Here is a 27,908-nt window from a genome sequence, read left to right as displayed (position 1 = left end):
TATAATTATGTCTCCATTTAAATTAAAATAAGTGTTTTCAGGAACTAAATAAATTTTTTTACACACAAAACACGGTAAGTGGCGCTACAGTGCGCACATGCATACCTAGGTATAGTCTAGCGTCCTACCTCCAATGAAATATAAATCACTATTTAATACAATAAAGTTGCTTTAGTTTTGTTTCATTCAATTTTTATACAAATTCAATTCTATATTCTAATATAAATACTGTGGGCCACTAAAAGTTAATTATACTTACAGCTTTTACACACATTTATTTAGCTTCACTGACCTTTGGATATATAGTGCTTCAAATCTTGTAACTAAAATATGAACCACTTCCCGGTATTTGATTCAGTTGAAATTTGGATTCCATAGTATCATAATTCCGGTGACAATGCAATAAATATGCTAGCATGTAGGTGATCTGATGATGCAGTCGGTTCGTAGCCAAAGGAACTCCTCGATGGAAAAACACAAACACATCGAGCTTAGACTCATTAGAAAGGTGTCAAGAAGTACTCGATAGACATTCAAATGAGAAAAAGTACAGTTAGCAATATAAGTGTGTCACAAAATAAAATTACAGTTACTTGTTGTACTATTGTGTCCGCCTTGTGCTATAATGGCGTAGTGGACTGTGGTCCTAAATGTCGCATAACTAACAGCGCTAATCTCCCTGGGTTGAGCAGAAGTCGGACAGTTTCTGACGGGATTTAAACTGTGCTCTTCAGCTAAAACTTTTTGATTTACTCGATCGGTTAGGTATTTTTCATTCTTAGGTCAACAAAAATGGGTTGTAGATTTTTGAGTCATAGTTAATAACAACATCACCAAAAAAAAATATATTAATAAAATATTTTATAAGTTTTCAGTTATTATTTTGTGTTCATTTGTGTGATTAATGTGATTATTTACATAATGAAAATTTGACTGACTCACAAATAAAATTTCTACAATAATATGCTTATAGCATTTATTCTATATGGTACTTAACTTGTCAAATAGCTTCATGATTATCTTTATTTAAAGGTATTGCTACGGCACCATTCAGAGGCTCTGTATCCCCAATTTCTTCTTTTTTAAACCGACTTATTTCATTTCTGTGTTCATAAAATAGCCAGCTGAAAATAGAGGATTAAAGTTAAAATTTTGTAATACTTACTCACGGATCAGAGGGCCTACCGCGAACCGAGTTCGACGTGTTGCCTCCCTGTCACACTTACGAACGAATTTACAAGTGCGACAGGGAGGCAATCGAACGTGCTTCGCGGTAGGGTCTCTGATATTACTTAGTTATGTGTGTGATTTTTAGTTTTTATTGTGTGTTAGTTAGATTAGGTTAGTTTTTATGTTAATAACTATCACTATGTAAGATATTCATTATTATGTTAATTATGTATGAAAAATAATTTATTTATACACATTACATATGCATGATATAATTATTTATGCTTCTTACAGTGGAATTACATTTGTGTCAATAAGCTAGACAAATTTAAAATAAATTTGACGAATTTCAAGTGAATAATAAAATGAATAGATTAATAAAAGACAGGTGGGTACCTATTATAGTTTTTGTCTCAAATTGGTCCCAAACGGGGTGAATAGTGTGGAAATTGGTACAGTCAGCAGCAGAAGTTACTATGCGGGCGAGGTGTTCAAAATTACCTTGACACGCTCTTATTCTCTTAACAACAAAGTCGCGTCAAGGTAATTTTGAACACTTGGCCCGCTTAGCAACTTCTGCTGCTGACTGTACCTACGTTTAATGTTTTGTACGCGAAAAATGTTATGGAATAAATAATATAAACAGGTCTTTCCAAGTGACCCACTTTCGACAAAAAATTGAATTTACATACCACGGTATTATTTATTTTAAGACAATAACTAGATTTTTGATTGCGCTCGACTTGCTTCTATTCACTTACAAGAAAACAGCGACTGCTGGTACAGACAGGCTAGCTCCCACGAGGAACACAGCGCCTGGCAGTACCTCCATGGTGTGGGTATACACGGTGGTGTATAGAGGCACGTAGATCAAAGGCATTAGGTTCTCCGTCAGCCCAAATATGGAGTTCACTTTACCTGTAGAAATTAAATAATATTAAAGGACGGCATTATCTTTCACCGATTCAAGCGTGTAATGTCATTACAAGGTTAGGTTAGGAAGTCACCTCCGAAAAACTCGGCCCAAGCCGTCCTGCCATTACAAATACATACAAGGCAATTGTGCAGCTCTGCTGTGTTTCATGTTGCCGGTCTTTCAAATTCCCCGTTTCCAATTCCGTTCCCTGGCCATCCCTAAGGTAGAACAGTATGGTTCGGACGGAGTATGGTTCTAACTGGATCATCTTTTTTATTAGGGTTCCGTACCCAAAGGGTAAAACGGGACCCTATTACTAAGACTTCGCTGTCCGTCCGTCCGTCCGTCCGTCCGTCCTTCCGTCCTTCCGTCCTTCCGTCCGTCCGTCCGTCCGTCCGTCCGTCCGTCTGTCTGTCACCACTGTCACCAGGCTGTATCTCACGAACCGTGATAGCTAGACAGTTGAAATTTTCACAGATGATGTGTTTCTGTTGCCGCTATAACAACAAATACTAAAAACAGAATAAAATAAAGATTTAAATGGGGCTCCCATACAACAAACGTGATTTTTGACCAAAGTTAAGCAACGTCGGGAGTGGTCAGTACTTGGATGGGTGACCGTTTTTTTTTCTTTTTTTTTTTCGTTTTTTTTTGCATTATGGTACGGAACCCTTCGTGCGCGAGTCCGACTCGCACTTGCCCGGTTTTAATTTGTTTAATTTGTCTGTAGGTATGTCGCCGTCGACTAATAAGTCTAAGAGGATTTCTACACATATTTTGTTATTTTGTTTCTAATAAATTAATATCGTTTTCAAATGTTGTATGGTGCTTTTACTCTAACAATACTCATAGAATAAGTATTTAGGTATATCAAAGATACATTTTTTTCTTTTTATATTTACGGAGCTCACGTGCACTCGTGCAGGTAGGTATAATAAAAGAAATGTTCTTAAATAGGTAAGCATGATACAGATAACGAGTGCTGAGTTATGACATTCAGTTGTTTTGCTTCTACAATGACGTCACCATCTAGGAGCTACATAATTTATTGCTGGATTAAGATAAACAGCGAACATGTAATGATGGGGATTGCCATTGTGATGCTATTTCAGGTTATCTTTTATTATCTTTTGTTATTAATGTATAATATTTATTCTCAGTCTAGATATAAAGAATGAGGCTGTTTCAGTAGCTAGTTTTTTGTTTCGGATTCATTTATTTATTTACTATTATACTTTTTATTACTTGAACGTTGATTTGCGTTGAAACAATCATATTAACTCTAAGCAAAATTGGTATGGTAATGGTTGACTGGTAGAGAAAGCCTCAAGGCGTTAAGCCCGCCATTTGTACTCTTTTTGTGTAAATTTGTACAATAAAGTTTAAATAAATATGTAAAATTGAAGTAACCTAATTAAAGTATATTCGTTACTACATGAATAAAGTATATTTGAATGAATGAATAAAAGTCAAAACAAGTCGTCAAACGATTTGTTCCTATCTTATTCCATTAGGGGCACAATATCGAGAGAATGAAAAGAAATTAAATTGCTTGTTTACACCTTATTTTTTATATATCGCATGAGAATCGTGCCAAATTGGTAAAACCACAGACATAAAAGCTAGGAACCCCATTCTATTAAAATTACTACTCACCCAATTCATCAGGAGCCACTACTTTTGACATGATGGATCTCATCGCTAGAAGAGACGTTCCATTCAATATTTCCACCAAAGGAGCTGTGAAATATTTTTTTTTATTAAAAAAAAATTATAATAATTCAACCTACATACGTCCTACTGCTGGTCTGATGAGCGAGAGGGCTTGTGCTATTATAGCCTCCACTGGGGACTATAGTCCCCACGCGGGCCCAATACCGACCCAGGAACTAAATACACATACACCTTTGAATTTCTTCGCGTGAGGAAATCGTGAGGAAATCTGCATACATCTGTATGCAGATTTCCTCATGATGTTTTCCTTCATCGCAAAGCTATTGGTAAATAATATCAAATGATATCGTTTTAACAAGAAGATCACTTTTGTATGTCTATATTACACAGCCATTACTAAAAGTAAAAAAAAAAACAAGTGAAATCATTGGATGATTGGATAGGTCTTTAAAAATAACTTTTAGGTTGGCAAGAACGGTTTGGTCATCGAAACAAAAATGGGTTTTTGCCAAAAAAACTTATCTTATTATTAAAACGACGGACGCAAGTGCCCCGAAGATACGCCTTTTTGCTTGTAGATGTAGGTACATGGCTTTTTGTATTATATAAAACTATATGGAATCCTTCATTATGCGAGGGCTCGTTTTTCTCATTAACAAAGCTAAGCTTACAACATAGATACCGTAAAATGGGGTGATAGGGACAAAACTAACATTCAAACCTCGATTTTAAAACTTTCGTTTTTACATGTGGCAAACTGATTATTATACATAATAAATGTTCCAGTCGTTTGAATTTTAGTTTTTTTATGATTTTGTGTAGTTCCATTTCATAACTTTAAAGATAAATACGAAATAGTAGGAAATCCCAGCTCACCCCATAGTAGGGGTGAGGAGGGATTTCTTACTAAGGTGAGTTTTTAAAATTGTTGGATCGACACTTTGGGATTATGAACATTATAAGATTCTATTATAGTATCCTTCGCTACCGTTCAGAATTCATGATGTCATTTTGCTCCCTTGTGACACAATCTACTACATATTACTATTACACACCCATGTAGAATATCGTCGCCGTGGCCGCAAAGCAGTATACGAAGGAGCCAACGATCTTGCTGATCGTGGAAATGATGCCAAGCAAGGAATCGTGCCATTTCAATATCTTGCTGAATACGATGAGAGAGAACACCGTACCTGGAACAGTTATTGAGTTGCAGTACAATTCAAACTTACATTTTGTCTTTTTGAGTATCATTCGTTCGTGCATCTCGCTCACGCCAATACACAGCTGATAGCAGTCGCCGTGGCCGTGGAGTTATTGTGATAAACTACCATTAGACCTCATAATTAATTTTACTCTTTTAATTTTACATAAATGTATAAATTCTAACATAAAATAGAATTAATTAGTGCATGTATCTCATTAAGTGAAATAAATGTAAATTAGCGAGGAAATGCCGCCAGCATCCTTGTCACAATGCCTCAAGGGCCTATTTTAGATTTAAGCTAGTTATTAATTTCGTTTAGTAATTTCTTTTGAGATCAATAAAATTCTTTAACCACAATTCTGCATATTTTTGGCATTTCTATTATAAGTTTAATTTTAGTGACGTCAAGCCAACATTTTTTTAATTTACCATTTCTACTGGGACCTCTTGGATATCCGAACGTCAATCCTTTTTCTTAATGGTATACGTAGAAGGCAAACGAGCAGACAAATTGCCTGACGGTAACCGATTACATGCATTTAATAACAACTTAATAAAACTGACTGGTTATGTAGCGTTCGACTCGCCGGCACACAGACAGTAACCGTAGTACTGAGTGCCGGCGAGTCGAAGGGACCACACACAGCCTAGCAAATTACCCGTCGGGGCCTGCTACTAAATCGACAGACTATACTAGTTATACCCCACAGACTAACCAAGTCCTCAAAGACCATGCATGTCTTAGGTCCAAAGATTTATAATGCACTGCCCAATGACATCAAATTGTTAAATAGTACTAATATGTTTATTCATAAACTTAAAAAATGGCTTATTGGTAGAACTTTTTATACTGTAATGCAATTATTTGACATTGACAAATGCAATTACTAATTAATTATTCATCATCATCCATCATTTCAGCCATAAGACGTCCACTGCTGAACATAGGCCTCCCCCTTGAACCCTAACACCCCTTGTCCTTGCTATTAACATGACATGATACCTAGAAGTGCATATACTTGGAAAAATTCGACCTATGCCGCTGTGGCCCGGTGGCCGAGTGGTTCAGGCACCTGCCGCGATAGCAGAGGACGCTGGTTCGATTCCAGCCTGGGGCACTGGAGGCCTTGGTCACTTTTTCTTAGTATATGACATTTATTTCAGTTTATAATTTATATATAAACGCGAATATTTTTCTGAAAAATAATTTAATTCGTTCAAATACTTCCAGTATATAATGATTATTGTAATTTTAATTATAGACATACATTTTTCATTATTCTCAATTATGTGATGATAATATTTTATTTTCTGATGTTGACATATATTTTAAGAATATGAAAAAATTAGTTTCAGTGAAATTCCGCAACATGGCGCGTGATCTTATTTTTCTTGTCAGGCTTTACTTACCAAGGGTATGAGTGACGAAATTGTATGTCTGGTAGATGCTGAACTGCAGCTCATCCCAACCGAACCGGTACCTTGTTGACATGTATATTACGGCTAGTTCCCCTGTAATTAATACACAATGTTAATTGAGTTATTTCTATTGTTAGCCGGGGGGCCTATTAGTCAAGATGGCAATTGTATAGGTATCAACAAACAAAAAAAAATATCGGGATGACGATGACAGATGCTACGAAATGTCACATGAATATTTCCATACGTTATTTAACCCTTAAATACATGATTTTTTCTTTTTGTTCGAAATTAATATATGTATCACATAATTGTTTGCCGATTCTAGGAAAAATCGTAAAAAAAATATAACTTCGATTTTCACTGCGAAATCAGTGTTAAAAGTTGAATTGGTTAAATCATATTTATGTAAATATGTCATTTTCAGTAATAGATATATATATTTTTTTACTACCATTAGAAAGGTACACTATTTGTGATATACCTATGATAAAGTTTTTAAATATAAAATAATTACAAACCCCGAAAACACCGTTCAAAATCACATACTAAAAATTATCAACTTCTGGATTTTTCCAAGCTTTCCGACTTTTCGTCTTAAAACGACGGTAATTTTTATAAATTAAAAATATTGCGTTTTAACCCTTAAATCATCACTTTGGTATAAAGGTGCGTTCAAGAACGTAAGCCTTTTTTTTAAATCTGTGAGCTGTCTAATGCTTTGTAGACATTTGGCAACACTATGCATTTAAGGGTTAAGTTCCGATTAACGTTTTCAACGATTGTGTAATTACAGTTTTGAATGATTCACGGATAGTTTCACTATTATATAGTTCGTTTTTTTTAGCATTAGAAATGAATGAATCTAATACGATCATTTATATTCTTCTGCTTTCATAAGTAATACTTACTGATTTTTAAAAAGCGTTTTTCATTTAAAAGACATGTCAAGATAGCTTACCTTCTTTCTAATGCTAGAAAAAACGAACTATAGACTTATATCGACTGGGATATGAACCGTGATTACCTTTTGTATTCAGTAAGATGCATGTAACTGCGTCGAAATATCGGAAGCTCGAAAACAATACAAAAGGTAATCACGGTTCATATCCCAGTCGATATAAGTCTAGATTGCGTAATTATTGCACATAAAATGAAAAATAATAGGAGTATAGAAATCGAAAATGAATCGAAAAAGAAAAAAAATAGATTTAATTTGTACGCAAACTTAGATAAAAAAATTATGTTAAGTATATAAATTAAGTCACAAATGTTTTCACCATTTTTAGGGTTCCGTAACTTAACCCTTATCTTGGCATTGTAACACCCGTGATACATGTAACTTTAAAAAATCTAGCAGGTTCACTATATTACCTAGCAAAATAATTCTGCCATCAATATGTCCGATCATCTGAAACTACAGGCCTAAACTTGGAAAAAAAAACACGAATAATAGTTCTAACCTATAAATTACTGGAAAATCTATAAAAAGTCTGCAGTGAAGCGTGAGTCGGACTTGAGATTAAAAATTGCGGGTAGGCTGTATCAGGGCCACGACAGCAATTGTTAACGTGAAACTTGGTGTGGACAGCTACGAGTAGTGCGAAGGTCGAAGGCCAAGCGTGGGGCCTCCCTTGGATGCTTTCAGGTCCAACATAGAACAAATAATTGGTTTAAGTAGCTAAATGAGAAGGCCGAACTGCCGTGTCAGATGTATATCTGTTATCTTGAAATAACAGAGCGATACACTAAACCAACGCAAAAAGAATATAGGCACTATGCTTAACATAATACTTGAGCAAAAATTTGGTTAAGTTAGAACAAATTTACTAAAGTTATTGAGTAACTAGCTATCTTCTGACAGCTCAGTTAAAAAACATGGACGTGTCCTGTCGTGTCCCTAGCCAGCCGCGTGTTGTAAGTAAGTTGAATGTAAGAAACGTCGCTATGCTCACCCGTTCGAAAAGAGTGCAGTATGGAACCCTTGGGACACGAGTTCGACTCGCACTTGGCCGGTTTTTTCCTTTTCACCCTTATCTTGGCAAGGCTCAAAATATCTTAAATATAAACATTTTTTTAGTTTTTCGTCACCTATTGAGCATATACTTACCCTCCTTTCTTATAGAAAAAAATAATGGACACAAGTGTCATTGTAAATTAATTAGTAATATTCAACATGGCGCCGCGGAAAGAACATATTTCGGTTCGTACTGGAAGTTTTGCATTTATGTCTTAGATTAGTATATATTTTTCCATAATCTTCATTTTGATGCATTTACTATCTGTTAGTGCATAAATATTTACAATGCGTTCGAATTTAAAAACATTTAATACACAGAATCTTTACATGAAACTGTTATGTATTATATTTGATACATTGCCAAGAACTCAGAAATGTACATATCGAAAGGATTGTATTACATTGCCAAGTTGTCGTCAAAATAGGTTTACATGTTTTTTTCATTTTTTTTATATTTGTGAGGTTACAAAACATGTTTCAAATATTTAATATTAGTTGTCGTATTATTTAGTTATTGAACTTTGATTTTATTAAAGAACTAGATTTTATTTTTACTGTATATTCGTAAGCTGTAGCATTGTTGCTACGCCGTAGCCTGTAGCGCTGAAAAATATGTGTATGGCAAAAAATGCCTCCAAAGTAAAAAAAATATTATTTTTTAACTTTTAATTATTTGTTTACTTTTCCTAGTGTACTCGACTTTTTGCTGACGACTTTTTTAAAACTTTACGGGGTCAAATTTTTCTCCCATGTGTTCAGGTATTCGTAGATATAATTTATTTTTACAGGTGTAATAGTCATCTGATGCTTTAGATTGCGTTTAATTAGCAATAAATGATAATTTCTGTTGCATTACATGCTTTATTTTTATTAAAATCCACATTTTTCTTCTAAAATGTAGGTAACTATTTTGTCGAGGGATTGGCATTGTATCAAATATGATACATATGATTTTCCGAAACTGGAAAATCCTGGATTTTTTTCCTTATTTTTTAATAGTCTTGTATGTTCAATAGGTGACGAAAAACTAAAAAAATGTTTATATTCAAGATATTTTGAGCCTTGCCAAGATAAGGGTGAAAAGGAAAAACCGGCCAAGTGCGAGTCGAACTCGCGTCCCAAGGGTTCCATACTGCACTCTTTTCGAACGGGTGAGCATAGCGAAGTTTCTTACATTCAACTTACTTACAACACGCGGCTGGCTAGGGACACGACCAGGCATTTCCATGTTTTTTAACTGAGCTGTCAGAAGATAGTTAGTTACTCAATAACTTTAGTAAATTTGTTCTAACTTAACCAAATTTTTGCTCAAGTATTATGTTAAGCATAGTGCCTATATTCTTTTTGCGTTGGTTTAGTGTATCGCTCTGTTATTTCAAGATAACATATATACATCTGACACGGCAGTTCGGCCTTCTCATTTAGCTACTTAAACCAATTATTTGTTCTATGTTGGACCTGAAAGCATCTGAGGGAGGCCCCACGCTTAGCCTTCGACCTTCGCACTACTCGTAGCTGTCCACACCAAGTTTCACGTTAACAATTGCTGTCGTGGCCCTGATACAGCCTACCCGCAATTTTTAATCTCAAGTCCGACTCACGCTTCACTGCAGACTTTTTATAGATTTTCCAGTAATTTATAGGTTAGAACTTATTTTATTCGTGTTTTTTTTTCCAAGTTTAGGCCTGTAGTTTCAGATGATCGGACACTTAATACGACACGACTACTTCTTTAAAACTATCCCGGAGGGGCGCATAGGATGCAAGCGGGGTAGAGGAAAACACAGACGCAGCTTTTTAGAACAAGTGAAAGAAAACGTAGGAGTCGTGTCGTATCAAAAAGTCAAAGAGATGGTGCAAGATACGGAAAGCTGGAAGATACTCCACCGACAAGAGAATATCTCTTAAGTTAATGATGATGAGTTTCAGACACTTGAAGTAGGTACTAATTTTGTTCTTTGTTTGAGCACTAACCTCCCGCAACCCGACCTTCGGCCGCGGGCGGTGCAAAAAGCCTCTACGGGACGCTTCGGGCCTTCGGCCATACGCGTAGCTCGGCCTTCGGTCTTCGCAATAGCTGTCCACACCACGTTTGACGTAAACCATTACGACTGTGTCCCTAAATCAGACCAGCCGCGTTTTTTATCTTAAGTCCGACTCACGCTTGACTGTAGATTTCTAATAGGTTTTCCTGTCATCTAGAGGTAAAGAACTAGTTTGTGTATTTTTTTCAAAATTTTAGACCCAGTAGTATCGGAGTTAAGGGGGGGAGGGGAATGGTCATTTTTTGCCTGTTTTCTTAAATAATTTCTAAACTATTTAATATAAAATTATAAAAAAAATATATTTGAGATCCTCAAAATAGGCCCTTATATTTCATGTGTAACACGATATAGTTTGCAAAACTTTATATTTTAATTTTCTAATTTCCCCCCCCCCCCCAAAAGTGCCCCCATGCTCAAAATTCTTTTGTTTTCATTATATGTCCGTCTTTGGGTCACAGACTTTCATATGTGTACCAAATTTCAACTTAATTGGTCCAGTAGTTTTGGAGCAAATGGGCTGTGACAGACGGACGGACAGACAGACGCACGAGTGATCCTATAAGGGTTCCGTTTTTTCCTTTTGAGGTACGAAACCCTAAAAACGGAACCCTTATAGGATCACTCGTGCATCTGTCTGTCCGTCTGTCACAGCCTATATGTTCCAAAACTATTGGACCAATTAAGTTGAAATTTGGTACACGTAAGGAAGTCTGTGACCCAAAGACGGACATGTAATAAAAACAAATGAATTTTAAGCATAGGGGGTTTTTTAGGGGGAATATGAGAAAATTAAAAAACAAAGTTTTGCAAACCATATCGTTTTACATATTAAATGAAAGGGCTTATTTTGAGGATCTCAAACATATTTTTTTTATAATTTTATATGAAATAGTTTAGAAGTAATTTAAGAAAATAGGCAAAAAATGACCACCCCCTCCCTTAACTCCGATACTACTGGGTCAAAAATTTTGAAAAAAATACACATAATAGTTCTTTACCTCTAGAAGACAGGAAAAACTATAAGAAATCTAGAGTCAAGCGTGAGTCAGACTTAAGAAAAAAAACGCGGTTGGGCTGTTTTAGGGATACAGCCGTGCCGTTTGCGTGAAACTCGGTGTGGACCACGTGTGGACAGCTTTTGCGAAGGCCGAAGGCTGAGCTACGCGTAGGGCCGAAGGCCCGAAGCATCCCCCAGTAGCTTTTTGAAACGCACGGCCAAAGGCCGAGTTGCGGGAGGTTAGTGTTCAAACACAGAACAATTATAGTACAAGTGTCTGAATGCGAAGGTCGAAGGCCCGGAGCCTCCGACATGTGCATGCTTCCTGCAAAGGAGATCGTCGATTTTGTTCTATCTTTTGTTAAGCGATTGGGCCCGATTAGCAATGTACAAATTGCAGAACATTCCCAAAAAGCGGAAACGTTCTCGAAACTGTTCTCAGAACATTCCTGCAACATGGAAATTATTGTTCCGCCATCTTGGATTTTTTCCAAAAAAAATTTTTTTGTCATAGGAATCTAGAGGCCTCTATCTCCCGCCATGCCAAATATCAGCGCGCTCGGACCAACTTGAAAAAAAAAAAAAAAATTTTAATGCAGTTTGTTTTGTCTCGGGGCTCTCTATGACATTTGGTCGAGCACCCCCCACCTATCACGCACCGTTTAAAAGTTGCCATACAAAATAAAAGTGGCCAGTTATCCCGCAATTGTAGCATTTTTCCAAAAAAAAAAAATTCATAGGTATCTAGGGGACTCCTAGATTCCGTTACCAAAATTTCAGCGCGCAAGGACAAACTTGAAAAAATTGAAAAAAAAAAGTCGGCCATATTGAAAAAAACATGGCGGCGTCAAAAACTGCCAGGGTCCCTCTATGACATTTGGTCGAGCACCCCCCACCTAGGTCTGACCGTTTGGCCGGACCGTCATACATTTTTCTGACCGGAAGCGGTAGACCAAAAGTCGGAATTTTCTGGGGGTAAAGATACTACACCTAAACTACTACGTGAATATTCATGGTATAAACTACAATAAATAAATAAATTCTCGTTCTCGAGAACATTCTCAGAAGTTACCGAGAAATTCTCATGTGGAAAGTTTCGCAACTTTGGAAAGTTCTCGTGAGTGCATTGCTAGGCCCGATACCTATAGATTACTGGAAAAACGTATAAGAAGTCTGCAATTAAGCGTGAGCCGGACTTAAGAATAAGAATTGCGGATAAGTTCTATCAGGGCCACAACCGCAATTGATTTACGTGAAACGTGGTGTGGACAGCTAGTGCGAAGGTCGAAGGCCGAGCTCTGCGTTGGGCCGAAGGCTTGAAGCATCCAAGAGAGGTGCGCCTCCACGCAAGGTCGAAGGATGAGCGTTAGGAGGTTAGTGCTCAAACAGAACAAATAATTGGTTTAAGTACGAGTAGCTAAATGAGAAGGCTGAACTGCCGTATATCAGAGGGTCTACCGCGAACACCGAAGTTCGCAAATTGCGGGGATTTCTCTTTTACTCCAATGAAACCATATTTAGAGTGACAGAGTGAGATGCCAGCAATTTGCGAACTTCGAACAAAATTAAAGATAGCCAGCCGTGTGTGGAAAAATTGAATGAACAGTTGAATGTACTTATGAACTTCGCTTTGCTCGCTCGTTCGAAAATGTGTGCAGTACGGAATAGGGAGTGCTCCCGGTACCGGTTTTCTATACAAACACAGTACCGAAACCGGGAATTCCCGGTTCGCGCCATACAAACTCAGTACCGGGAGCATTCCCTAGTACGGAGCCCTTGGGACGCGAGTTCGACTCGCACTTGACCGGTTTTTTGTTTAGTATAACGTTTCTGTATTATTATTTTTTAGTCATTTTTCTCACTGGTGGTTGATCATACCGTGAGTCTGTGCGCGCACTGCTAGGTTCCGGCAGAATACCAGCGCTGTGGCAGCAATGCTGCAGCACATGCTGAGTCGGTGCCTTTTCGCGACTACACAGTCGTGACAAAAAAAAATCCTAGTATGTAGTTAGTAATTAGTTTAGTATAGTACTTAGACATAAGTTTTAATTTTTTTCTTATCATAAGTTCAATTTTTTTGTCACGATAATGTTTTGCAATAAATTTTTTATCTATCTATCTATCTATCTATCAAATCCCTTTACATTTTGTAATTATTGCACACAGGAAAACACATTGTACAAAAGGCGAACTTAATGCCATAAGGCATTTTCTACCAGTCAACCTTTAGGCAAAGCAGATAAGGAATCTATAGTTTCTGAGACAATTGAGTGTAAAGAACATAGGCTCACCATACGCAGGTCCAAACAGAACGCCGACTATGGCCAGCATAATGCAGATGCGTATGCGCCGATTACTCGGCCCCTTCTTAAACACGACGCGCACCGTCTCCCTGATGTTTGTGAAGTCAAAGAAGAGGCGGAGGAAGTAGAGGAACCCTCGCCCGTCGTGCTAAAACCAGTTTGGTTACGTTATTGATAGAAACCGATACCATTTCATGTAAAAGTATTCTTATTGTCTTTATATTTTTGAGCCGTAGTCTCAGCTGGTACTTGTGTCACGTTTGCACAATTAATGTGTACCTATCGAATTTATTACATGATGGGTGGAATGAACTATACACGTGGAAATACTGCAGTGGTGTGGTCGGGTCTCCCGTTTGTTGAATGACAGAGTTGCTAAGCGCATCTTTTACTCAGATTTGCGGTCATCAATTACAATTTTGTCGGAGAGGACCTGCGGTGAGTGCAGTCATACATTGAATCCAAAAAGAAACGTCAGCCACCTGAGAGCTCACGATCGTCGCTCTTAATAGCTAGTACAAACCCAGTTGCCGTGGCCGAAACCTGCCAGGACATGATCATGATGATGATGACCCGTGGTAAACTACTAACTCATTTAAAATGTTACCTGTTTTTGTTCAATACTTCTTTTCGCTTCTTTGATCCAATACAAGTTGTACATAAAATTGATGAGACTCAAACATCCAGACAAACTGTAGCACCAGTAATAACCGCAATGTTTCAGCAAGGGGCCACCGATCGCCAGACCCACTGGAATAGCTACTGAATGAGAAAAGTATAACAGACCGATCCTAAACGTTCTGTCTTCTACGCTCGTCACTTTTGCGATGTAAGAAAATGCTGTCATCAGCACAGACGCGTATCCTCCCCCCAAGCCTTCCAACAAAGCTTCAGCCGCCACGAAGAGATACAGGCCGGTTTCCTTCATAAAATATACTTGCACCAAATTATTTACGCATATGACCATCTGTGCTACTATTTGGATCATTGGTATAATCTTTCTATATCCAGTGTTATCACTGAAGAAACCTGTCAAAAGCAGCAGAATACATGGTACACTTAGGATCGTATACGTTCGCAGAGTTACACTGGGTGCTACGTATTTCTGAAGAATTTCTTCGTGATGTTTGAGGTTTTCACTTTGGTTTTGAAGTCTGAGAGAGGTACAAATATCGTCACCAAGGTTCAAGTTCACTCTGCATGCTTTCTCTAACATCACATTTTGGGAAGTTGCTATTATTATCATGTAACACACTTGATATATAAAAACCACAGGTTCGTATGTGGCTGTCTTCAAATTCCATCGAAATTTTTTGAATTCATAAATTCTCTTCTTTTTAAGTCGACAATTTTCTGAATTATCTGGCTCATTATGGTGTGGTTTTACAAGATTTTCCGCCATGTCTGTTCACTTTACACTTGCACAAACAGTACTGGCAATAAAATATTTTTCAACACACTTGCTCGTGCCGTGGTAGTTATTGAACCGCTTTTTTACAGCCTTAGCGCGGTACCTAACACTGTACGTGCATAAATATAAGTACTTATAGTTCGTTTTTTTTAGCATTAGAAATAAGGTAAACAATCTTGATGTGTCTTTTAATTGAAAAACACATTTTAAAAATAAGTTATGGCAAATATGTAACAATTATGAATCTAATACGATTATTTATATTCTTCTGCTATCATAAGTAATAGTTACTGATTTTTAAAATGCGTTTTTCGATTAAAAGACATGTCAAGATCGCTCACCTTCTTGCAAGTTCTTTCTAATGCTAAAAAAAACGAACTATAGTAGAGAGTATAGTATAACAATTAAAGGGCCATATGTACTGTAAAACGTTGTACGATATATGTGCAAATAGGTACCGTAAAACGGGGTGAGTAGGTTTCGCGGGGAGAGGTGGGTTATGAATGGGGAGAGAAGGATTGAGAGGGGGGTGAGAAGGGATTTCAAATCTACAAAAATAATGTATTCCAATTTAAAATGGAGCTATAGTAATATGCATAATAAAAAAACGATCCAACAATCTTCCAAAATCACCTTTGTATGAAAACCCCTCTCACCCCAAATACGAGGCACTACGGGGTGAGGTGGGGTTTCCTCTTTATCGTCAAAGTTATGAAATGGAACTACCCAAAATAAAATAAAAACTAAAATACAAACGTCCGGAACACTTATTATATACACCATTCAGTTTTCATATGTAAAAATAAAATGTTATCGAGGTATGAATTTCAGTTTTGACCCTACTCACCCCATTTTACGGTAATTCGCAACGAGTGGCCATAACCAACTAAATCACCACGTAGCGAATCTTGTCCCTACTTTCGCCCCTACGTACGTTTAAATTAACGTAAATAGTTACATCTGAACTTGTAAATTTATTTACATAAAACCTATTATTGTCATGTTATGTTAGGTGTTTCCACTGGTTATTTATCAGGGCAGGTTTTTCATCGCGCACAATAGCCAACTCATAAACAACTATTTTTACATAAATATTTATTCGTATTAAAACTTATGCACCTACGTCTTTCATTCAAATAATAATCCAACAATATTATTCTTTATGGCACTTAGCTAACTAGCTCCATTATTAACTTTATTTAAAGGGATTTCCACGGTCCCATTAAGAGGCTCAGTAACCCCATTTTCTCCATTTTTTATCCGACGCACTCCTTTTCTGTGTTCATATAATAGCCAGCTGAAAAAATTAATATATTTTTATGAAAATCGAGTTCACAAACATATATATTTACACGCCTCTAATACACGGACAATAAGGTCGTAAATATATTTTTGGAACGATACTTACGAGAAGACAGCGATCGCCGGTATGGACATGCAAGCACCCATGAGGAACACAGCGCCTGGCAGTACCTCCATGGTGCGGGTATACACGGTGGTGTATAGCGGCACGTAGATCAAAGGCATCAGGTTCTCTGTCAGCCCAAATATGGAGTTCACTTTACCTGTAGAAAAAGATCGGTTGTTCAAAAACCAGGCTGTTTTATCGAACACTCTTATGGATTTCGTGTCCCTAGGACTCCCTTGCAAAGAAAAATCATGTTTAAAAATTTTCAAAAACCATGTTGATTCTGCTGCGTTACCGTACAAAATGTAATTTTTATCTGATCAAGTTGTTAATTTGAATGTCTTAATTCAATACTTATGGATCTAATAATGCCCTTGTAAACAAAAAAGTAATAAAATCAACATGGTTTTTGGGAAATCGACTTTTCTTTGCTAGTCTAGGGACACGAAACCATGTTCTAAAAGTTGATTGACCCTTATATCCAAAAAAAATTTCTTTGCTAGTCTAGGGACACGAAATCATGTTCTAAAAGTTTATTGACCCTTATATCGAAAAAATACTAAATAGATATTTCTTTTATAAGGGGGCAACGTTGTTGGCCGTGGCCCGGACCGTTCTAGCGTGAGTAATCCTTAACTCCTCGTGCCTGTTGATTATCCGAAAAGGGAATCTTGAGCGTTGCGAGGTTCAAGCGTTCAAGGCCTGAGGGTTAAACAAACTTTGCTACCGAGTGAAACATAATTACATTTTGATCTTGATAATGACGTCATCCACGACTAGTGTGGCGTCGGATCTCGACTTTCCTTACTCAGTCTTGTGGTTTAGTTGAGGTCTACATTTCAGAATAAATAAAATAATTGTTATAGAATGTCTATTGGAATTATTTCGACAGATTGACAGAATCTCAGCTCTATTAGCAACGCGATTAGAGTAAGACCAAGATAAGTCTGCAGCGCTAGATAAAAGTGGTTCAGTATGTGACAACACCACAGACCATGGATTAAATGGTCTTGATACTTGTGAATATTTCCACCTTATGGTTTTGTACATAAGCTTCATCCGTGATAAGTTTGAAGCTTAATAAAACCGCGGACAGGACAGGTAACAACAAATTAAAAGCTAATAACCCTATAACTACTAAAATTTTTAGTTATTACCACCAGAGATCGGACAAATTTGCGTCATTGCTCGCAAGAATGTAGACATGACTCCAAAATTGATTAAATAATTAAGCATTCAATTAATTTCTGACCTGAGGTTTAATTTTGATTCCTAATCAATAAATAACACAAAGATTTCTTATAATGTAAATTTATTAAAGAAAATAATCAGCATGTTTTAAAATTTTTCTGTAGGTACTCATTTTTTATATCAAAAATATATTTAAATTATTTAAGTGCTATTTATTGACTAGGAAACAAAATTAAATCTCAGGTAAAAAAAATAATTAAATGATTAATTATTTAATCAAATTTGGAGCCATGTCCACATTATTGCGAGCAATGACGCCAATCTGTCCGATCTCTGGTTACTACTCACTCACCCAATTCATCAGGAGCCACTAGTTTTGACATGATGGATCTCATCGCTAGAAGAGACGTTCCGTTTAATATTTCCACCAAAGGAGCTGTGAAATAAAATCATTTTTATTAAAACATTGACACTTATTTATGAATACAGGGCTTCCGTGAAAGCTTCTCTGCTAACTTCATAAAATTTAGTTCAGAATTTTGTTTGCCTATGATAAAGATCCTGGCTGAATAAGTAGTAATCTTTCTTAATTTTTTTGATGGCGATTTTTCTGCTTTATACGGCACGATTGAGGTACCCACAACTTTAGACCACCATCAAAAGTTAAACATGCCTACTACAGAGTTAATGTGCAGTAGAGTAAATAATAGAAAAGGTCCTTCTGTTAAAATTTAGTCGTAACATCTGTTCAAATAACAGCTATAATATTTACTTTAATAAATAAACGTCTCAGCGACGTGGTTAATATAATACTCTGCCACACAGAAGATTATCGAAACTCACTTTCAAAAAAATACAAATAAATATTATAAAAAAATACTTCATATATTCTCATTTCAAAATTTTGGATAAAGTCAAAGATAACTAAAGGCCTGTAAGTAACTCTTTAGTTTGATGACATGACAGCTTCTTCTAATAGTATAAAAGTTAAATCAAAGATTCATTCTGAAGTCAAGTTTGATAGCTGAAGAGGATGATGTCGCCATAGGTAGCTCAATTGAATCAGAGTTACCGCATAATGTACTTACGGAGTTTTATAGCGCCATCTACATACTGTCACATTCGGAGCACGTAGTCTAATAATTTTAATAAATGAAATTAATATTTGGCAGAAAACAGGATCATTTTTGGATATTTGGCCATTTACTATTATCCGAAGGGTGAACGTGCGATGGGTCATTTCTATGTATGCATTCACCCTCCTCCACAAAAATAAAGGTATAAGTAGGTAAGGACACTAAGGAGACATTACACCACATTACATAAAATAAACTAAAATGATTATAAATAAATATAATGTGACTTGGCACGTGTGAAAAAAGTAAATACAGATGAATCTGTGGTTGGTGAGATAGTGGAAGCAGACACTTGAATTGAATACCTAATTCTTATGCAAATATCAGTGGTGGTGCGTCAAAAATAAACGAAGGCAAGCCGGAGATAATTTGGCTTTATTCTTGTTGAGATGTAAGAAAAATGCTCTGTCTGAAAACTAGGCAAGCTGGTGGGAATCGAGTTCTATGGACGATCCGCCACTGGTAAAAAAATGTCTGACAATACTTCTTCAATTAACATACTTGTTACAAGGTGCATGAATTACAAATATATTATAGGCTTTTTATTTCTATACAACACTGCGTTTTCATACTAAATAACTAAAATGCAAACAAAATAAATATAGACATCTAGGTACAACAATCATAAGTATGGAGATTAAAGGTATTTGTATAATTTCTTGTTCATGCGTTTCCGCTTGAAGTCTAAGTACATGTAAATAAGTAAACGTAGTTCTAGATACATTCCTACTAAGAAATTAAAGAGTTCAGTGGGTTCCTCAAGTGTTTAATCACCAGAACATCACAGAACATTATAATTATTAATCGTTCCATTTGACAAGCAATTCGAAGAGCCTGCCCTACCACGCTTAAACTTACATATTGTATAAGTTTTCCTTTCCATTGCTGTTACGGCTGTTTTGCGTCATGTCACAGAGACCTTGTGAATTAAAATATGATAAGGTAAACGTACTGGTGCTCGACGCGGCCCCAGTACATGTCATCTTGAAACTTAAGTCATTTGTCAATAGAAGTGACAGCAAGGTGTCATCTATTGGACATTAGCATGTCGAACACTAGTACGTTTACCTTATAATGAATAATAATTTACGAACCGATGTAGAATATCGTCGCCGTGGCCGCAAAGCAGTAGATAAAGGAGCCAAAGATCTTGCTGATTGTGGAAATGATGCCCAGCATAGAATCATGCCATTTCAATATCTTGCTGAATACGATGAGAGAGAACACCGTACCTGTAATTATTGTTGGATTGCTGACACATGTTTATTATACCCTCACCCTAAACATTAGCATAAGTTACTATGTTTTTGGGAAAATTTTCATTTTCGGCACAAGCTTTTATCGTTGACCGTACTTTTCTTTACACAGGCAACTAATACTCATCGAGACAATTCTAAAAATCCCTAACACAATTAGGTTGCGTTGTTTTTTCACATAGTTTCTATATCCACCTCCTGTCTCCATCATCAGATCAGCTCGATGGTACCATAATATTACATTGTCGCCCGACTTACATTCTTACTTACTTCACTGGCTCAGTGACCCAAAAAGGATTTTGGCCTCTGACACAAGAGAGCGCCACTCTGCCCTATTCTGCGCCACTTCACGCCAGTTGGGTATTCCGAGGGTGGACAGGTTTATTAGGGCCTTGTCATTCCCAGCGGTATCAGGGACGCCCAGACGGACGTTATTTAACTTGCTAGATTTGAGTAAATACAGACGCACAGACAATGAGACAGGTGAAACTAAATAAAAGCTTGTCATCATCATCATCATCATTTCAGCCTATATACGTCCCACTGCTGGGCACAGGCCTCCTCTCATGCGCGAGAGGGCTTGGGCTATAGTCCCCACGCTAGCCCAATGCGGATTGGGAAAAGCTTGTAATTAATGGCAAATTGCAAAGCAAAATCATTATTATAATTCACCAAGGAGGAGTTTTGGCCGAAGGGTGTCAAGTTACGGCGGTTCCGCGGCCGGCTGCCTGACACTGCGGGGTTGCGTAATGCATCGAAGCCATAATGTGATATGTAGTGTTTAGTTTTTTAAAGTTTAGTTTTAAAATATATTTTTATATAATATGTATGCTAGTTTTAAGGTATTTTTATGTATGGGCCATTCCTTGCCTGAAAGTTCATTTCATTATAAAGTGGAAATAAAAAGCGTCCTTGTACTGATAACGTGGTATCTATTAAAACGTGTGAATGATTATTATTCGTAGAGTAGATTATCATTTCGCATTGTCATTTTGCAATATTTGATGACTAGACAAATTATCGCCTAAAGGAGTTTGGACTTCATACCTAATTAAATATTATGCTTTTTTATTTAATGTACGTGTAAGCCCTTTTTAGCATCTGGCGTTTTTTAAATGGGGAGACGGTATGATCAAACACATTTATATCCTTATATTTATATGGTTTTAGAAAGAAGACTGACTGGTACTGAAGACTGTCAGGACGAATAATGATGTTGATGAAATTTAACCCTTAGAAAAGACCACGGACTGTCAGGTAAGTACGTACAGTCTGGACGGGCTGTCAGGGTGGATAGTAGGTAATAGATATTGTTGGTGAACAATGGAAGAAAGTTGTATATCCAGCAACAATGGAGTGTATAAGTAAAGTCATAAGAGCCGGCGCGAGATTTGTATTTATCTAAGTTTCGTGAATCGACCTATATAAGTATATATATATATATATATGACAAAGCTGTGTATGCAACAGTGAGTACTTACCAATGGTGTGAGTGACAAAGTTGTATGTCTGGTATATGCTGAACTGCAGCTCATCCCAACCGAACCGGTACCTCGTTGACATGTACATTACGGCTATTTCACCTGGAATTACCACAAGGGCCGTTTAAAATAAAATGGTACCACGGAAACAAAACATGTTTTTAAATTTGTATTGGTTTCGCATATTTGTATTTTGTATCCACGATCGCTAGAATGGGCCAATTAAAAAATGTATCTCACCTATAAGGGTGCAAATTAATTATTAGCATTACATTCCCTTAACTTTGCAATGTCTACAGGAAAGACGCGAACGATATAAGCATAATTTAAAATTTGAATTGCCCAAATGCAAATCAAGTACTTTAGTAAACGATAACTTGTAAAGAGGTTTTTGATAGCGGTCGTAGCTTAGCCACAAATAAGTACACATTAAAACTAGTGGCTCTTTAAGCGGAAGACCTCGTGAATCCCCATGGCTCTGCAAGTTTGAAAACATTCCAACTTGATTCGACAAAAAAACCGTTTAGTTCACGAAAATCAGATGAGATATGCGAACTGTAGCTAGAAGAGAACAACAGAACATATGGAGCATGCGTGAACTGTAGGACAGCATAGGAGCCCCCTGTTTATAGGCACGAAGCTAATGTCATTTTTAACTTTTCCACTTAATAATCCACTAACACTAATAGACGGCCAACCCTACAACAACGCGCAATAAAGTGTGCGCAGTCCATTAATGACAAAAAATTGTACGCCTTACGGCACAACATAGTGATACAACAGTAATACTATAAGATCTGTACTTATGTACTATTCATTCCTGTGTTGGACAAATAAACGATTTTGTATTTTTTTTGTGAAATGTAGGAAGCAGCACCTAATACTTAATGAGCAGGTGCAGGTGGCAGGCCCTCCAACGAAATAATTGTTGTCAAAGTTGGAACGGAGACGCTTTGGGCTTGCTTGGTCATTGAAACTTTTAACAGATTAAGGAATAGTATCGCCAATCAAAATTAGAGATGCCCCGAATAGTGAATTTGGTCGAATACCGAATACCGAATATTCGGCCCCTCGCTTGGCTATGAAAACTGTTCGCCAACTAAGCACAACGTTTGCTAAGATATATTTTTATGTTGAACAGAATGAATTAATGTAGTTAGAGTCAATCAAATCAGATCCATGAAAAAATAAAATATTTTGTAATCAACAAATGCTCAAAAACGTGTCTTCGTATATACCTAGTTTTTGGTTATTTATTGTGTAATTTTTCTTATTAGGTAGTGCAATAGATATTCGGTATTCGGCCGAATAGTAGGCAACATTCGGCCGAATACCGAATATTCGGCAAAGTGGCTGAATAGGCCGAATACCGAATAGTTGCCGAATATTCGTGGCATCTCTAATCAAAATATCCTAGACCACAGACAAAACATCCTCCAGACTGAGCAAAGTCGCGCTACCCCCTCTGCCACGCATACGGTAATTTTACTCCATGTTCGAGTCGAAAGTGTCTTTGTGTGACGTCCGTGTCTTTGAACGGACCAATCACGGCACGGGACTTCGCTCACCTCGTCCCGCGCACCCCCGCATTTTTGGCATCATCGGTTGCATGAAATAATTGCTCTAAACTCGGTCTAGAGGATTCCTAGTCTATGTCCTAGACTCACCATACATAGGTCCAAACAGGATGCTCACAGTGCCCAGCAGGATGCAGATGCGCATACGCCGATTATTCGGCCCGTTCTTGAACACGACGCGCATCGTCTCCTTGATGTTCGTGAAGTCGAAGAAGAGGCGAAGGAAGTAGAAGAAACCTCGTCCATCGTGCTGGAACCAGTTTTAAGTTTAACTAGTGTTGATAAGGAATAGATGCAGCTTTTGGTCTGTGACAAGGTCATGATCACAGGATCATATGTAGATACAGATCTACATAATATAATGAGTACTGGTAGTAGGGATATCAATAAATGGTAAGAATTAGAAATCTAAAAGTAGTGATTCTGTTGAACAGTTAATATCTATTTTTTTAAAGAGGGGGTTTTATGGGGAGTAGTTTCCAATTCACGAATTCATTAATTATTTATGATTGTGACATATAAGAATAATGTGTATTTAAATATTCTTATATGAATACTGTCTCTAAGATAATCTGGCAAAAACCTTGGCAAGGTATTATCATTGACATTTTAAAACTTATCAAGTAACCCCTAGTAGTAAATCAATGTTAGGTATTTATGAAATCACTTTATTCAATTTTGTTACTCTTTTCGTACCCTAGTAAAACGACTTTTCGGTGTCTGTTATAAGCATCTTAGTTTACCTTTTTCTGTTGCTCCGTTCGTTCTGGATCTTTAATTTTGTAAATAAAATATATTGTATTCAAAATATGCATGGTTAGTGAAGTGAAGTATACAGCATAATAACCGTATCTCTTTAAAATCACTCCAGCGAGACTCAAGCCTATGGGTATTCCGACGAATGCGGAATACTGCACAAAACCCAAGCGATGCGTCCTGTTTTCTTCTGAGGTGATGTCTCCGATGAAACTGAACATGCCGAGAAAGAACGAAGCCCAACCACCACCGAGACCAATTATAAGACAGTCCGCAAAGATTTGAACTTCTACAGGTAATGCGTAGAAGAATACGACATTCAGTATGGTGCTTATGGTTGCCAATATATCTGCAAACATGGGTACTCTCATCAAAATGACCCTACTTCCCGTTTTGTCGCTCCATGCTCCAACAAATAGAAGAATCGTACACGGTAGTAAAGAGTACAGAATGTATTTCCACGCCAGCCTCTGGGCCACATACTGTTGTACTTGTTTCTCATACACGCGGCTGCTGTTCGAGTCTTGGTTTCTGAGCGAAGTGCAAATTTCGTCTCCAAGATTAAGATTAACACGGCAAGCTTTTTCTAACTGGAGTGTTTGGTTGGTGATCATCGCAAGTATGGCTGCGGTGATATAAATGATACCAGTTGGTTCAACTGTTATGTTTTTGAGTGTATTTTTGAAACCATTGTTTGATTTTTTTTCTTGAGCTTTAGCTTTTAAAGGTTCTATTTCAGTAGCACTCGTTTCGGCCATCGCGACATTAATTTGCAAATTTTTACTATACTAATGAGTGTTCTAGTCTACGTGGCCTACATACTACTGACGGTTTGCTTTATTTGTATTGTAAATAATAGGTAGGTACATAATTATAAGAGATACAATTTAATCAACGTATCTAGACTCTAGAGGTAGATTAGAATCATCATTACAGATAGGGACCGTAATCATTTCTATTCATTCATTTTGATGCTATTCATCTAGATTATAAATATGGACTATCTAAAAATCTTTAAACCAGATAATTCGAACATTATACAAATATACACGTTGTTCAATACCACATTATTCAGAAAGTTAATAATAAATTTATATCAACGGTATCAGCTAAACATTTCATACAAAAGTCATGAAAAGTTAATAATAAATACGAGTCATTCTAGGTATCAAAATATAGCAGCAGCAAATAAAATATAGTTAATACAATATATTAAGTAATATAACTACCAACCTAATATAGGTAAAAGGTTCCTATGTCGGTATGCGGCATGTTATACAACACTCAGAACAACGCCAGAGGCGTCACATGTAATGGAATGAAGTACATTACATTGTAACTAGTTATCAATGTTAAACAACAAGCGAGGGAAAGCATGTAGGTATGCAAAATAAAGGTCACTATTAGATTGCTACTTTAGCAGTGATACTGCCGCAGCATTGCTGATGCGACGTTGCTGCAGCTAGAAATAGGATATGTCACTATCTACAAGGTGCTATTTTATTAGTTGTAGATATTTTAACACACGATACTTTACTTTAAAATAATTAACTTTAAATAGAAATTAAGAATATTTAATTATTATTTTTTTGTTTTAATTTACCGAAGAAAAAATTAAATTTCACTATGGTTCGGCGGGAAAACTGTGACCAGACAGTTAGGTGTTAGGTAAAAGAGGTACTAGAATCTGTTCAATGAGTTCACATTTAATAATCACATTAACAGGGTGTTGTACGTAGCAAATTTGTTTTTCAGTTTTCTCAAAAAAAAACATCGTAAAAATACTTCAATATACTCCAGGAACCGAGTACTATGAGCTGTATAAATATCTGCAACTAATAAGGTAGCACCATATATTTAATTAATTAATTGCCGTTGAAGAAATGCTGTCGCAATTTATTACTTGATAAATCTGATATATCCCATTTCTTTCTACTGCAACGTTGCAGCAGTAACGCAGTTGCAGTCCCCATTCGAATATCACCTTTATAAGTTTGTCAAACATTCGAACTGGTTTTTACTTGGTGGGGTTCCTAATCGTAAAAACATACTAGAATTCCTCAGTTCTAAATATTTATAATGCGTCAGTACCTACCTACCTACCTAGTTTGACAGTACAGTCGCCATCAGATATATCAGAGTGACCAGGGTGGTAAAAAATATCTGAGCAATCTGAGCATGCACTTTAAAGTCCTTGATAGTAGAGGCTTTGTTCAGTTATTTATGAACACCTTGGCCGCTGCGATATATCTAATGGCGATTGTGGATATAACATTCAATATCAGACAGTATCGCAGTAGAATCGTAGAATTGTTTCTAGTATCGACAATGTCTTTCATTTACAAATTTATTTCTATTCCCTGTTTTCTGGTAGCGTGTATAGGTAAAGGTAGTTGATGTTTTCTCTATCATTATATTTGTATTTTTTATTGAATCATACAAAAATGAAGTTTATTGTAGTCTCGTTGAGTTTCTTATTCAAGTAATTATAGCTACAACCACGGTTTATAACGTTCCGAAGTAAGTAGTAGTTTTATTTAATACCATTTATTTTAATTTCAATATCTTCGTATTATATTAGATAATTATACAGTACCTACTTGTAAGTACTCACTTTTATTCACTTACCTTTTTTTGTTTATCTGTTCGTTCTGGATCCTTGAGTTTGAAAGTAACATAGACCATATTGCAACTATGCATAATCAATGCAATGATATACACTGCATAGTAACCGAATCTCTTCAAAACAACTCCGGATAATCCCAGGCCTATGGGCATGCCGATAAACGTGAAAAACTGCACAAATCCCAAGCGATGGGTTCTGTTCTCTTCCGTAGTGATATCTCCTATGTAACTGAATAGGCCTAGAAATAAGGTGGCCCAGCCTCCGGCCAAGCCTACTAAAATTACGTCTGAAAAAATTTGGACTTCCACAGGTAGTTCGTAGAAAAAGAAAACGTTTACAATATTACTTATGCAGTGTAAAACCTCTCCAATCATAGGAACTGCTATTATAATGATTCTTTTTCCAGTTTTGTCACTCCAAGCTCCGATGAACACAAGCGTAATACATGGTAACACAGACTGGAGAATACTCTTCCACGCCAGTCTCCGAGCTACGTATTGCTGTACTTGCTTCTCATACACACTGTTGTTAGCGGAGTCTTGATTTCTGAGTGAAGTACATATTTCATCTCCAAGTTTCAGATTTACTCGACAGGTTTTCTCCAACTGAAGTGTTTGAGAGCTTGTCGCCACAAAGATACAGGCACAAAGAAAGATGGCACCTGTAGGTTCAACCGTAATGTGTTTGAATACTTTGAAGAAATTACTGATACGTTTGTAACCACTATCACGCGTTTTTACTTGCGTTCCAGTCTTTAAAGGTTCAGATTCCTGGGCACTGGAATCGGCCATGATAATTTTATTTCTTATTTTTTTATATCAGACATTGATTATTGGTTAACGATTACATTAATCAGTGTTTCGATCTACGCGTCCTATTTATCACTAAGTAAGTACCTAGCATCGTATTTTGAATTATGAAATGGAATTATCATGAGATTAAGTGTAATCGGTGACTATCTTTTCATTGACATGACCGTCGTTAAATGTACGTATCAGCAATAATAGACACGAGTATTGAAAACGGATGTCCTACATGTGAAATTATGGCGCCTACTTACTACTAGATGGCGTAAATTATCGATTGTTTTTCTATGTGTAGGTAAAATAAATTACTTACAAAACTTACCGAGGACATTAAAAATATTGATGTGGAATGTATAAGTAGTTGACGAAATATAATTAGCATCGACTGGTCAGAAACATTAAACTTTATTTTTACGAATACAAAAGGACAAAAGTGCAGCAAAGTAATATAATGTATTATAGTAAGATAGTGGGATAGTACGAATAACTAGTTATGATACTTTGTGTTT

At 36.6% G+C, this 27,908-nt stretch overlaps 2 protein-coding genes across 3 annotated transcripts; both read right to left on the bottom strand.

Moving 5' to 3' along the window:
• Positions 1–903: 903 nt before the first annotated feature.
• Positions 904–15,219, bottom strand: LOC134793970 (proton-coupled folate transporter-like). Its single transcript, XM_063765680.1, has 7 exons — positions 14,359–15,219; positions 13,740–13,899; positions 6,378–6,479; positions 4,816–4,953; positions 3,743–3,826; positions 1,932–2,088; positions 904–1,124 (listed from the first exon to the last, which is right to left on the bottom strand). The coding sequence occupies exons 1-7, from the start codon at positions 15,151–15,153 to the stop codon at positions 1,001–1,003; spliced, it is 1,560 nt and encodes a 519-aa protein (XP_063621750.1). The 5' UTR covers positions 15,154–15,219; the 3' UTR covers positions 904–1,000.
• Positions 15,220–16,285: 1,066 nt separating this feature from the next.
• Positions 16,286–27,476, bottom strand: LOC134793347 (lysosomal proton-coupled steroid conjugate and bile acid symporter SLC46A3-like). Of its 2 annotated transcripts, none has more exons than XM_063764897.1 (7): positions 26,596–27,476; positions 23,302–23,461; positions 21,635–21,736; positions 19,992–20,129; positions 18,114–18,197; positions 16,571–16,727; positions 16,286–16,459 (listed from the first exon to the last, which is right to left on the bottom strand). In XM_063764897.1, the coding sequence occupies exons 1-7, from the start codon at positions 27,382–27,384 to the stop codon at positions 16,336–16,338; spliced, it is 1,554 nt and encodes a 517-aa protein (XP_063620967.1). In that variant the 5' UTR covers positions 27,385–27,476; the 3' UTR covers positions 16,286–16,335. The 2 variants fall into 2 exon arrangements, with proteins under 2 accessions (XP_063620967.1, XP_063620968.1); XM_063764898.1 differs by lacking the exon at positions 26,596–27,476 and adding an exon at positions 23,955–24,807 and having other exon boundaries at positions 16,287–16,459.
• Positions 27,477–27,908: the final 432 nt, after the last annotated feature.

Source organism: Cydia splendana, chromosome 9, assembly GCF_910591565.1.
Source record: "Cydia splendana chromosome 9, ilCydSple1.2, whole genome shotgun sequence".
Taxonomy (NCBI): Eukaryota; Metazoa; Arthropoda; class Insecta; order Lepidoptera; family Tortricidae; genus Cydia; species Cydia splendana.
Note: the sequence above shows the minus strand (reverse complement) of the source record. Positions and strands in the feature narration are given on the sequence as shown.

Excerpts from the sequence above, each read along its gene's own strand:
- LOC134793970 (XM_063765680.1), bottom strand. The coding sequence starts at position 15,153 with ATGGCGGAAAATCTTGTAAAACCACACCATAATGAGCCAGATAATTCA. Across the intron at positions 3,827-4,815 it reads GGCGACGATATTCTACATGG|CTCCTTTGGTGGAAATATTG; the intron begins GTGTGTAATAGT and ends AATATTTCACAG. Across the intron at positions 2,089-3,742 it reads AGTGGCTCCTGATGAATTGG|GTAAAGTGAACTCCATATTT; the intron begins GTGAGTAGTAAT and ends TAATTTCTACAG.
- LOC134793347 (XM_063764897.1), bottom strand. The coding sequence starts at position 27,384 with ATGGCCGATTCCAGTGCCCAGGAATCTGAACCTTTAAAGACTGGAACG. Across the intron at positions 23,462-26,595 it reads GAACAGATAAACAAAAAAAG|CACGATGGACGAGGTTTCTT; the intron begins GTAAGTGAATAA and ends AACTGGTTCCAG. Across the intron at positions 16,728-18,113 it reads AGTGGCTCCTGATGAATTGG|GTAAAGTGAACTCCATATTT; the intron begins GTGAGTGAGTAG and ends CTTTTTCTACAG.